At 55.1% G+C, this 13,963-nt stretch overlaps 1 protein-coding gene across 5 annotated transcripts in view; it reads right to left on the bottom strand.

Moving 5' to 3' along the window:
• ctc1 (CTS telomere maintenance complex component 1) overlaps positions 1-13,963 on the bottom strand; it is a 56,818-nt gene that overhangs the window by 35,034 nt on the left and 7,821 nt on the right. For all 5 annotated transcript variants that reach the window (XR_006010163.1, XM_041984675.1, XM_041984677.1 and 2 more), the window contains exon 2: positions 8,458-8,557. Coding sequence is in view for 4 of the 5 variants with exons in the window: in XM_041984675.1 (XP_041840609.1) it covers positions 8,458-8,557 (100 nt within the window). In the remaining variant the exon portion in view is untranslated. The remainder of the gene's footprint in view (positions 1-8,457; positions 8,558-13,963) is intronic.

The raw sequence follows: 13,963 nt of genomic DNA, 5'->3' as shown, positions 1-13,963 counted from the left end.
ACCATGAACAAAGTGGGTGTGGGACCCTCTCACCATGAACAGAGGGGGTGTGGGACCCTCTCACCATGAACAGAGGGGGTGTGGGACCCTCTCACCATGAACAGAGTGGGTGAGGGACCCTCTCACCTTGAACAGAGTGGGTGTGGGTCCTTCTCGCTGTGAACAGAGTGGGTGTGGGACCCTCTCACCTTGAACAGAGTGGGTGTGGGACCCTCTCATGGTGAACAGAGTGGGTGTGGAACCCTCTCACCATGAACAGAGTGGGTGTGGGACCCTCTCACCATGAACAGAGTGGGTGTGGGACCAACTCACCGTGAACAGAGGGGGTGTGGGACCCTCTCACCGTGAACAGAGTGGGTGTGGGACCCTCTCACCGTGAACAGCGTGGGTGTGGGACTCTCTCATCATGAACAGAGTGGGTGTGGGACCCTCTCATCATGAACAGAGTGGGTGTGGTACTCTCTCATCATGAACAGAGTGGGTGTGGGACCCTCTCACCATGAACAGAGTGGGTGTGGGACTCTCTCATCATGAACAGAGGGGGTAAGGGACCCTCTCATCATGAACAGAGGGGGTAAGGGACCCTCTCACCATGAACAGAGTGGGTGTGGGACTCTCTCACCATAAACAGAGTGGGTGTGGGGCTCTCTCATCATGAACAGAGTGGGTGTGGGACCCTCTCACCATGAACAGAGTGGGTGTGGGACACTCTCACCGTAGACAGAGTGGGTGTGGGACCCTCTCATCATGAACAGAGTGGGTGTGGGACCCTCTCACTATGAACAGAGTGGGTGTGGGACCCTCTCATCACGAACAGAGTGGGTGTGGGACCCTCTCACCATGAACAGAGTGGGTGTGGTACTCTCTAACCATGAACAGAGTGGGTGTGGCACCCTCTCACCATGAACAGAGTGGGTGTGGGACCCACTCACCGTGAACAGAGTGGGTGTGGGACCCACTCACCGTAGACAGAGTGGGTGTGGGACCCTCTCACTATGAACAGAGTGGGTGTGGGACCCACTCACCGTAGACAGAGTGGGTGTGGGACCCTCTCACTATGAACAGAGTGGGTGTGGGACCCTCTCACTGTAAACAGAGTGGGTGTGGGACCCTCTCACTGTAAACAGAGTGGGTGTGGGACCCTCTCACCGTGAACAGAGTGGGTGTGGGACCCTCTCACCATGAACAAAGTGGGTGTGGGACCCTCTCACCATGAACAGAGGGGGTGTGGGACCCTCTCACCATGAACAGAGGGGGTGTGGGACCCTCTCACCATGAACAGAGTGGGTGAGGGACCCTCTCACCTTGAACAGAGTGGGTGTGGGTCCTTCTCGCTGTGAACAGAGTGGGTGTGGGACCCTCTCACCTTGAACAGAGTGGGTGTGGGACCCTCTCATGGTGAACAGAGTGGGTGTGGAACCCTCTCACCATGAACAGAGTGGGTGTGGGACCCTCTCACCATGAACAGAGTGGGTGTGGGACCAACTCACCGTGAACAGAGGGGGTGTGGGACCCTCTCACCGTGAACAGAGTGGGTGTGGGACCCTCTCACCGTGAACAGCGTGGGTGTGGGACTCTCTCATCATGAACAGAGTGGGTGTGGGACCCTCTCATCATGAACAGAGTGGGTGTGGTACTCTCTCATCATGAACAGAGTGGGTGTGGGACCCTCTCACCATGAACAGAGTGGGTGTGGGACTCTCTCATCATGAACAGAGGGGGTAAGGGACCCTCTCATCATGAACAGAGGGGGTAAGGGACCCTCTCACCATGAACAGAGTGGGTGTGGGACTCTCTCACCATAAACAGAGTGGGTGTGGGGCTCTCTCATCATGAACAGAGTGGGTGTGGGACCCTCTCACCATGAACAGAGTGGGTGTGGGACACTCTCACCGTAGACAGAGTGGGTGTGGGACCCTCTCATCATGAACAGAGTGGGTGTGGGACCCTCTCACTATGAACAGAGTGGGTGTGGGACCCACTCACCGTAGACAGAGTGGGTGTGGGACCCTCTCATCACGAACAGAGTGGGTGTGGGACCCTCTCACCATGAACAGAGTGGGTGTGGTACTCTCTAACCATGAACAGAGTGGGTGTGGCACCCTCTCACCATGAACAGAGTGGGTGTGGGACCCACTCACCGTGAACAGAGTGGGTGTGGGACCCTCTCATCATGAACACAGTGGGTGTGGGACCCTCTCACCTTGAACAGAGTGGGTGTGGGACCCTCTCATCATGAACAGAGTGGGTGAGGGACCCTCTCACCTTGAACAGAGTGGGTGTGGGTCCTTCTCACCTTGAACAGAGTGGGTGTGGGACCCTCTCACCATGAACAGAGTGGGTGTGGGACCCACTCACCATGAACAGAGTGGGTGTGGGACCCACTCACCGTAGACAGAGTGGGTGTGGGACCCTCTCACTATGAACAGAGTGGGTGTGGGACCCACTCACCGTAGACAGAGTGGGTGTGGGACCCTCTCACTATGAACAGAGTGGGTGTGGGACCCTCTCACTGTAAACAGAGTGGGTGTGGGACCCTCTCACTGTAAACAGAGTGGGTGTGGGACCCACTCACCGTGAACAGAGTGGGTGTGGGACCCTCTCATGGTGAACAGAGTGGGTGTGGAACCCTCTCACCATGAACAGAGTGGGTGTGGGACCCTCTCACCATGAACAGAGTGGGTGTGGGACCCTCTCACTATGAACAGAGTGGGTGTGGGACCAACTCACCGTGAAAAGAGGGGGTGTGGGACCCTCTCACTCTGAACAGAGTGGGTGTGGGACCCTCTCACCGTGAACAGAGTGGGTGTGGGACCCTCTCACCGTGAACAGCGTGGGTGTGGGACCTTCTCACCATGAACAGAGTGGGTGTGGGACCCACTCATCATGAACAGAGGGGGTGTGGGACCCTCTCACCATGAACAGAGTGGGTGAGGGACCCTCTCACCTTGAACAGAGTGGGTGTGGGTCCTTCTCGCTGTGAACAGAGTGTGTGTGGGACCCTCTCACCATGAACAGAGTGGGTGTGGGACCCTCTCACTATGAACAGAGTGGGTGTGGGAACCACTCACCATGAACAGAGTGGGTGTGGGACCCTCTCACCATGAACAGAGTGGGTGTGGGACCAACTCACCGTGAACAGAGGGGGTGTGGGACCCTCTCACTGTGAACAGAGTGGGTGTGGGACCCTCTCACCGTGAACAGAGTGGGTGTGGGACCCTCTCACCGTGAACAGAGTGGGTGTGGGACCTTCTCACCATGAACAGAGTGGGTGTGGGACCCACTCATCATGAACAGAGGGGGTGTGGGACCCTCTCACCATGAACAGAGTGGGTGAGGGACCCTCTCACCTTGAACAAAGTGGGTGTGGGTCCTTCTCGCTGTGAACAGAGTGGGTGTGGGACCCTCTCACCATGAACAGAGTGGGTGTGGGACCCTCTCACTATGAACAGAGTGGGTGTGGGACCCTCTCACCATAAACAGAGTGGGTGTGGGGCTCTCTCATCATGAACAGAGTGGGTGTGGGACCCTCTCACCATGAACAGAGTGGGTGTGGGACCCTCTCACCATGACCAGAGTGGGTCAGGGACCCTCTCACCATGAACAGAGTGGGTGTGGGACCCTCTCATCATGCACAGAGTGGGTGTGGGACCCTCTCACCGTGAACAGAGTGGGTGTGGGACTCTCTCATCATGAACAGAGTGGGTGTGGGACCCTCTCACCATGAACAAAGTGGGTGTGGGACTCTCACATCATGAACAGAGGAGGTGTGGGACCCTCTCACCATGAACAGAGTGGGTTTGGGACCCTCTCACCATGAACAGAGGGGGTGTGGGACCCTCTCACCATGAACAGAGGGGGTGTGGGACCCTCTCACCATGAACAGAGTGGGTGAGGGACCCTCTCACCTTGAACAGAGTGGGTGTGGGTCCTTCTCGCTGTGAACAGAGTGGGTGTGGGACCCTCTCACCTTGAACAGAGTGGGTGTGGGACCCTCTCATGGTGAACAGAGTGGGTGTGGAACCCTCTCACCATGAACAGAGTGGGTGTGGGACCCTCTCACCATGAACAGAGTGGGTGTGGGACCCTCTCACCATGAACAGAGTGGGTGTGGGACCAACTCACCGTGAACAGAGGGGGTGTGGGACCCTCTCACCGTGAACAGAGTGGGTGTGGGACCCTCTCACCGTGAACAGCGTGGGTGTGGGACTCTCTCATCATGAACAGAGTGGGTGTGGGACCCTCTCATCATGAACAGAGTGGGTGTGGTACTCTCTCATCATGAACAGAGTGGGTGTGGGACCCTCTCACCATGAACAGAGTGGGTGTGGGACTCTCTCATCATGAACAGGGGGGGTAAGGGACCCTCTCATCATGAACAGAGGGGGTAAGGGACCCTCTCACCATGAACAGAGTGGGTGTGGGACTCTCTCACCATAAACAGAGTGGGTGTGGGGCTCTCTCATCATGAACAGAGTGGGTGTGGGACCCTCTCACCATGAACAGAGTGGGTGTGGGACCCTCTCACCGTAGACAGAGTGGGTGTGGGACCCTCTCATCATGAACAGAGTGGGTGTGGGACCCTCTCACTATGAACAGAGTGGGTGTGGGACCCACTCACCGTAGACAGAGTGGGTGTGGGACCCTCTCATCACGAACAGAGTGGGTGTGGGACCCTCTCACCATGAACAGAGTGAGTGTGGTACTCTCTAACCATGAACAGAGTGGGTGTGGGACCCTCTCACCATGAACAGAGTGGGTGTGGGACCCTCTCACTATGAACAGAGTGGGTGTGGGACCCACTCACCGAAGACAGAGTGGGTGTGGGATCCTCTCACTATGAACAGAGTGGGTGTGGGACCCTCTCACTGTGAACAGAGTGGGTGTGTGACCCTCTTACCATGAACAAAGTGGGTGTGGGACCCTCTCATCATGAACAGATTGGGTGTCGAACGCTCTCATCATGAACAGAGTGGGTGTGGGACCCTCTCATCATGAACAGAGTGGGTGTGGTACTCTCTCATCATGAACAGAGTGGGTGTGTGACCCTCTCACCATGAACAGAGTGGGTGTGGGACTCTCTCATCATGAACAGAGGGGGTAAGGGACCCTCTCACCATGAACAGAGTGGGTGTGGGACTCTCTCATCATGAACAGAGTGGGTGTGGGACCCTCTCACCATAAACAGAGTGGGTGTGGGGCTCTCTCATCATGAACAGAGTGGGTGTGGGACCCTCTCACCATGAACAGAGTGGGTGTGGGACCCTCTCACCATGACCAGAGTGGGTCAGGGACCCTCTCACCATGAACAGAGTGGGTGTGGAACCCTCTCACCATGAACAGAGTGGGTGTGGGACTCTCTCATCATGAACAGAGTGGGTGTGGGACCCTCTCACCATGAACAAAGTGGGTGTGGGACTCTCACATCATGAACAGAGAAGGTGTGGGACCCTCTCACCATGAACAGAGTGGGTTTGGGACCCTCTCACCATGAACAGAGGGGGTGTGGGACCCTCTCACCATGAACAGAGGGGGTGTGGGACCCTCTCACCATGAACAGAGTGGGTGAGGGACCCTCTCACCTTGAACAGAGTGGGTGTGGGTCCTTCTCGCTGTGAACAGAGTGGGTGTGGGACCCTCTCACCATGAACAGAGTGGGTGTGGGACCCTCTCACCATGACCAGAGTGGGTCAGGGACCCTCTCACCATGAACAGAGTGGGTGTGGGACCCTCTCATCATGAACAGAGTGGGTGTGGGACCCTCTCACCATGAACAGAATGGGTGTGGGACTCTCTCATCATGAACAGAGTGGGTGTGGGACCCTCTCACCATGAACAAAGTGGGTGTGGGACTCTCACATCATGAACAGAGGAGGTGTGGGACCCTCTCACCATGAACAGAGTGGGTTTGGGACCCTCTCACCATGAACAGAGGGGGTGTGGGACCCTCTCACCATGAACAGAGGGGGTGTGGGACCCTCTCACCATGAACAGAGTGGGTGAGGGACCCTCTCACCTTGAACAGAGTGGGTGTGGGTCCTTCTCGCTGTGAACAGAGTGGGTGTGGGACCCTCTCACCTTGAACAGAGTGGGTGTGGGACCCACTCACCGTGAACAGAGTGGGTGTGGAACCCTCTCACCGTGAACAGAGTGGGTGTGGGACCCTCTCACCATGAACAGAGTGGGTGTGGGACCAACTCACCGTGAACAGAGGGGGTGTGGGACCCTCTCACTGTGAACAGAGTGGGTGTGGGACCCTCTCACCGTGAACAGAGTGGGTGTGGGACACTCTCACCGTGAACAGCGTGGGTGTGGGACTCTCTCATCATGAACAGAGTGGGTGTGGGACCCTCTCATCATGAACAGAGTGGGTGTGGTACACTCTCATCATGAACAGAGTGGGTGTGGGACCCTCTCACCTTGAACAGAGTGGGTGTGGGACTCTCTCATCATGAACAGAGGGGGTAAGGGACCCTCTCACCATGAACAGAGTGGGTGTGGGACTCTCTCATCATGAACAGAGTGGGTTTGGGACCCTCTCACCATGAACAGAGGGGGTGTGGGACCCTCTCACCATGAACAGAGGGGGTGTGGGACCCTCTCACCGTAGACAGAGTGGGTGTGGGACCCTCTCATCATGAACAGAGTGGGTGTGGGACCCTCTCATCATGAACAGAGGAGGTGTGGGACCCTCTCACCATGAACAGAGTGGGTTTGGGACCCTCTCACCATGAACAGAGGGGGTGTGGGACCCTCTCACCATGAACAGAGGGGGTGTGGGACCCTCTCACCGTAGACAGAGTGGGTGTGGGACCCTGTCATCATGAAGAGAGTGGGTGTGGGACTCTCTCATCATGAACAGAGGGGGTGTGGGACCCTCTCACCATGAACAGAGTGGGTCAAGGACCCTCTCACCATGAACAGAGGGGGTGTGGGACCCTCTCACCATGAACAGAGTGGGTGAGGGACCCTCTCACCTTGAACAGAGTGGGTGTGGGTCCTTCTCGCTGTGAACAGAGTGGGTGCGGGACTCTCTCATCATGAACAGAGGGGGTGTGGGACCCTCTCACCATGAACAGAGTGGGTGTGGGACTCTCTCATCATGAACGGAGTGGGTTTGGGACCCTCTCACCATGAACAGAGGGGGTGTGGGACCCTCTCACCATGAACAGAGGGGGTGTGGGACCCTCTCACCGTAGACAGAGTGGGTGTGGGACCCTCTCATCATGAACAGAGTGGGTGTGGGACCCTCTCACTATGAACAGAGTGGGTGTGGGACCCACTTACCGTAGACAGAGTGGGTGTGGGACCCTCTCATCACGAACAGAGTGGGTGTGGGACCCTCTCACCATGAACAGAGTGGGTGTGGTACTCTCTCACCATGAACAGAGTGGGTGTGGGACCCTCTCACCATGAACAGAGTGGGTGTGGGACCCACTCACCGTGAACAGAGTGGGTGTGGGACCCTCTCATCATGAACACAGTGGGTGTGGGACCCTCTCACCTTGAACAGAGTGGGTGTGGGACCCACTCACCTTGAACAGAGTGGGTGTGGGACCCTCTCATCATGAACAGAGTGGGTGAGGGACCCTCTCACCATGAACAGAGTGGGTGTGGGACCCTCTCACCATGAACAGAGTGGGTGTGGGACCCTCTCACCATGAACAGAGTGGGTGTGGGACCCACTGACCGTGAACAGAGTGGGTGTGGGACCCTCTCACCATGAACAGCGTGGGTGTGGGACCTTCTCACCATGAACAGAGTGGGTGTGGGACCCTCTCACCGTGAACAGAGTGGGTGTGGGACCCTCTCACCATGAACAGAGTGGGTGTGGGACCCTCTCACCGTGAACAGAGTGGGTGTGGGACCCTCTCACCGTGAACAGCGTGGGTGTGGGACCCACTCACCATGAACAGAGTGGGTGTGGGACTCTCTTACCGTGAACAGAGTGGGTATTAAAGCACCTACATCCTCCACGGGTGCGACCCCCCATGCTGGCTACATTTGTTCCGGCTCTGGAAGCTTCTGTGCTTTATATGAGGCCTGTCTCTGTTCTGCCGGTGGGATTTTATCACGAGTAAGACTCCATGATGCTAATGCTAAGTGTTAGCAATGACTCACGTACAGCTACCGCCTACCAACTCTAACACCCATTATTCATGCTCTATTACAGCCATGAGGTCCAGTTCTTGGCTGGTTTTACCCAGTCCAGATCTTCTCTGTAGCAGGTCCAGGACTCTGGAATAATGTGACCATGAACACCAGATCTGATTCTAGATCTCTGGCTTTTAGCACACTGACCAGCTTATCTATTACAGAGTGAAAGCTGAAGACCGTAGGACTAGACTGTGTTTGAAACCTCCTTCCCACCATCTTCACCTCTGCAGAGACCTTCAGACGGTACAGCTTGAGAACATCAGACTGGTTCTGCAGTCATATCACACCTGGACGACTCACCCGAAGATGATTGGTCAGCACAGGAGGAGGCGGGGCCACAGCTACCAGGACTCAGGTGCTGACAGATGAAGGTGAAGACGTTCTTCATCCACAGAGACTCCTGGAGAAGGAACAGAGGAGGTTGGTGAGGAGACCATGATAATAAATGTGATATATTTAGGATGTTGTACCCGGCGTCTGCAGCTCTGTATCTCTGAATTCAGGAATATCACCACCGTTTCCGGAGGACTCTGTCCAGGTACCCGCCCTCCCCTAACGTGTTTACCTAGTAACTCAGATGTTTACTGGTTGAAAACGTTTCTATGTTTGTAGGCGTTGCAATCATGGATAAGGAATTTAAAGTCAGCCAGTTTGCAGACGATACTGCCATTTACCTAGAAGATCAACAATGAGCCTTAGATGTTGGTTTCTTTTCTATTACCAAGATGGCGCCCAGAGCCTGCTCTTACAGCCGTGAAGAGCTTCTAAATATTAGATCTACCACCCCTACAGATCTACTTCCAGTTTTTTTAGCTTCTGGTTCAGATTGGGTTTAGTTTTTTGCCAAAGAAGTGAGACGCTGCAGGAGAGGAAAACGAGCGAAGGCGGATCATGCAGCTCCTACCTCGGAGTTTCCTGTCCAACGTACGCTCCCTCAGCAACAACATGGATGAGCTGGTGCTGCTGATGAGGAGAAACAGATTTCTCCTCCTCGTGTGTTCTGTGTTTCATGGAGACGTGGCCCTGTGACGGACCCCGGACAACACATTACATCTGGAGGGTTTTCAGCTGATTCGTGCAGACCGGGACCCGGAGCTCTCCATCAAGACCAAAGGCAGTGGACTCTGCTTCTACAGCAACAGCGGCTGCTCCCCTCCTCTGGAATGTCTACTCATCAACTGTAAGCCTTTTTACTCTCCACGTAAGTTTGCTTCACTCATTCTGGTCGCTGTTTACTTCACACCGAGCACGGACATGCACGAGGCTCAGCGTGCACTCGTGGACTAGATCCTGGACTTACCCGGACTCGTTGGTTATTGTACTCGGTGACTTTAACCAGGGGAATCTGAACCAGGACCTACCCAAATACAGTTAGTTTATTCAATGCCACCAGAGAGGAGAACACACTGGGTCACCACTACACTACAGTCAGCGGTGTGTACCAGTCGCGTACCAAGCGCGTACCAAGCGGGTACCGGTCGCGTACCAAGCGTGTACCTGTCGCGTACCAATCGTGTACCGGTAGCGTACCAAGCGTGTACCTGTCGTGTACCAAGCGTACCAAGCGCGTACCGGTAGCGTACCAAGCGCGTACCGGTAGCGTACCAAGCGCGTACCGGTAGCGTACCAAGCGTGTACCTGTCGTGTACCAAGCATACCAAGCACGTACCGGTAGCGTACCAAGCGTGTACCAGTCGCGTACCAAGCGTGTACCAGTCGGGTATCAAGCGTGTACCTGTTGCGTACCAAGCGTGTACCAGTCGGGTATTTGAGCGGGTCAAACCTGGGGAGAGTGATAGGCGGAGACTTCCTATCCTCACTCCCTGGAATTGACTCCTCATCACCAGCTGTGCTCAACTGGCAATCAAGCTCAGCATTGCTGGGCCCCGCCACCTCAGACGGACCAGCCATCACAGGCAAAACAGCAGAGTCAGTCACAGCCCCATGCAGAACGCCTCTTTCAAGTAATCCAGCCACAATTAATTCCCTCATCTCACGCTTCAACATCTTTTTATTTATCGGGATGTCATAACAATCAGCGATTTTTGTCAAATCATCCTTCCTACACCGATTCACACGATCTAGGGTCGGATTTCCCTTAAAATCCCCTAGATCAAAGGAAGTCATTTTGATGCCAGCCACTTACCTCCACAGGGCAGATTCCAATAAACTCAATCAATTAAGAGTCTGCGCTCTCTGTTTCCGTACAACAAACAAAGCTCCCGGACGAGCCCCCACTTTGTTACGACCCCAACTCAGCCTAGGGGTAGTCGGGTCGGTAACAAATCAAAAATGAAACAAAACCTAAAGTATGCACCATAATTTATTACAACACAAACGGGTTCAAGTTTTACACAACACCCACGGTAAGTAACGAGATCATAAATAACATAAGGTGTCCTCATTCGAGGTTAGAATTAATTAAACCCAAGCTATACTTAACCAAACGTATACACATATATATATATATATATATATATATATATATATACACACCAAAACAAGTATATTCAACAAACAAACAAAAGGTGTCCGCTAAACCAAGGAAGCGTAAATACAACAGAGGGCGCAGAATCTCAAACAATAACCTATTCCGGTGTCTAAATAAATAGCTAAAGGGAAGATTAAAGCTCCTACAACCAACAAGGTTCTCGGTCCAGCTACTATGTCAAGCACAATCCCAGCACTGGCAAGCTGTGGGCCAAAGAAACACAGCTGCCATGATCAGCGTTGCCGCCTCCTTCTTATACGCCAGGCGTCGTGCTGGTTGGCTGAAGAGGAGGAAGTGCGTGGAAGGAATCATCCAATAAGGCGTCGGAGGCTTGTCTCCTCCGAAGGAAGGTGGAGCCGACGACGACCAATCCCCAGGAAGGAGGAAGAAGGAGGAGGTCTCTGAGGCGAGGTGCAGGGTGCAGGCTCTGCAGCATCTCACTAGCACGTACCCAGGCCAGAGGCCAGGGGACGTGACAGGTATCAAGCGTGTACCTGTTGCGTACCAAGCGTGTACCTGTTGCGTACCAAGCGTGTACCTGTCGCGTACCAAGCGTGTACCGGTCGCGTACCAAGCGTGTACCGGTAGCGTACCAAGCGTGGACCGGTCGCGTACCAAGCGTGGACCGGTCGCGTACCAAGCGCGTACCGGTCGCGTACCAAGCGCGTACCGGTCGCGTACCAAGCGTGTACCGGTAGCGTGGACCGGTCGCGTACCAAGCGTGGACCGGTCGCGTACCAAGCGTGGACCGGTCGCGTACCAAGCGTGGACCGGTCGCGTACCAAGCGTGTACCGGTAGCATACCAAGCGCGTACAGGTAGCGTACCAAGCGCGTACCGGTAGCGTACCAAGCGTGTACCTGTCATGTACCGGTCGCGTACCAAGCGCGTACCGGTCGCGTACCAAGCGCGTACCGGTAGCGTACCAAGCGCGTACCGGTAGCGTACCTAGCGTGTACCGGTCGCGTACCGAGCGTGTACCGGTCGCGTACCGAGCGTGTACCGGTCGCGTACCAAGCGTGTACCGGTCGCGTACCAAGAGTGTACCGGTAGCGTACCAAGCGTGTACCGGTCGCGTACCAAGCGCGTACCGGTAGCGTACCAAGCGTGTACCGGTAGTGTACTAAGCGTGTACCGGTCGCGTACCAAGCGTGTACCTGTCGCGTACCAAGCGTGTACCGAGCGTACCAAGCGTGTACCGGTCGCGTACCAAGCGTGTACCGGTCGCGTACCAAGAGTGTACCGGTAGCGTACCAAGCGTGTACCGGTCGCGTACCAAGCGTGTACCGGTCGAGTACCAAGCGTGGACCGGTCGCGTACCAAGCGTGTACCGGTAGTGTACTAAGCGTGTACCGGTCGCGTACCAAGCGTGTACCTGTCGCGTACCAAGCGTGTACCGGGCGTACCAAGCGTGTACCGGTCGCGTACCAAGCGTGTACCGGTCGCGTACCAAGCGTGTACCGGTCGCGTACCAAGAGTGTACCGGGCGCATACCAAGCATGTACCGGTAGTGTACCAAGCGTGTACCGGTCGCGTACCAAGCGTGTACCGGTAGCGTACCAAGCGTGTACCTGTCGCGTACCATGCGTGTACCTGTCGCGTACCATGCGTGTACCTGTCGCGTACCGGTCGCGTACCAAGCGTGGACCGGTCGCGTACCAAGCGTACCAAGCCTGTACCGGTCGCGTACCAAGCGTGTACCGGTCGCGTACCAAGCGTAGACCGGTCGGGGTATCAAGCGTGTACCGGTCGCGTACCAAGCGTGTACCGGTAGCGTACCAAGCGTGGACCGGTCGCGTACCAAGCGTGTACCGGTCGCGTACCAAGCGTGTACCAAGCGTACCAAGCGTGTACCGGTCGCGTACCAAGAGTGTACCGGTAGCGTACCAAGCGTGTACCGGTCGCGTACCAAGCACGTACCGGTAGCGTACCAAGCGTGTACCGGTAGTGTACTAAGCGTGTACCGGTCGCGTAACAAGCGTGTACCTGTTGCGTACCAAGCGTGTACCGAGCGTACCAAGCGTGTACGGGTCGCGTACCAAGCGTGTACGGGTCGCGTACCAAGCGTGTACCAGTCGCATACCGGTAGCGTACCAAGCGCGTACCGGGCTCTTCCACGCGCTGCACTCGGACTATCAGACCACGTGATGGTCCACCTCATCCCTGCCTACAAACAGAGACTAGAACTAAACCTGTAGTGAGAACTTAGAGAAGGACAAGTGAAGCTGTGGACTTGTAAGTCAGTGTTTGGAGACAACGGACTGGAAAAGTTTAAAGGTGCCACAGACGACCTGGATGAGTACACGGACACTGTGACTTCATACATACACTTTGTGACGAGTTCATTGTCCCACCACCAGGGTGAGTTATCACAAGGACAAACCCTGGTTCACAGCCAAACTCTGACACATTAAGAAGGAGAAAGAAGCAGCTTTCAAAGGTGGAGACAGGGACTGCTACAGAGAGGCGAAGTACCGGTTTAGCAAGGAAGTGAGGAGAGATAAATCTGCGTTTTCAGAAAGACGTCGCAGCAGTTCTCTGCCAACGACCCTGCTTCAGTGTGGAGGGGTCTGACACAAACTACCTACTACAGACCTCAAACCATAAAGCTATAAACAATATCAGCCTCACCTCGAGCCTTCATTCTTTTTATGCTCGCTTCGACACCTCCTCTGAAGAACTGGGCCGTTCTTTTGTACATTCTGACAGATAGGAACTAGGGATAAAGGCCCTCAGTTCCTAGAAACCATTTTAGCTCCTACTCCGAGGCAGGGTCTTTCAGGGTTCTATAGGAACCCTCATGATGTCGGTGTTTGGTGACTGGTAGCTCCGCCCCTTTGCCAGATTTCCTCTTCTCGTGTCCCCGCCACATTTAAAAAACACAGCTGCAGCATCCAGCTCTTCAGTATCTGCAGCAGGTGGTTGTGTTCATCCTCTCCAGTGCAGCTTCAGATGGACTGAAACGTCTCTCTGGACAAACAGAAATTCTCTGTCCACTGCTCATCGGTAAAACTGAGAACAACCTTTTCCACCATCATCAGCTTTACTCCAGACCAGCCGGACGGTGAGGAGGTTCAATGAGCTGCAGCAACGTCTGAAACAGAACACGAGTTACAAAACGCAGCTACCATCCGATGATGCGCTCCACGATGCCTCTGACCTAGCGGTGCGTCTCGTTGAAGGCCTCCCGTGATGGTCTATCAGGGTCGGCTACAGTGAAGAGATATGGATGCAGGGGACAGCCGCTGTCTCCCAGAAGTCGCCACTCATCACTGGAGGCTGCGCCGACACCTGACAGGTGGTCAGTCATCACCTG

The sequence above is a fragment of the Melanotaenia boesemani genome, chromosome 5 (genome assembly GCF_017639745.1).
Source record: "Melanotaenia boesemani isolate fMelBoe1 chromosome 5, fMelBoe1.pri, whole genome shotgun sequence".
NCBI lineage: Eukaryota > Metazoa > Chordata > Actinopteri > Atheriniformes > Melanotaeniidae > Melanotaenia > Melanotaenia boesemani.
The sequence above is the reverse complement of the archived record's forward strand: the minus strand, read 5'-3'. Positions and strand labels throughout refer to the sequence as shown.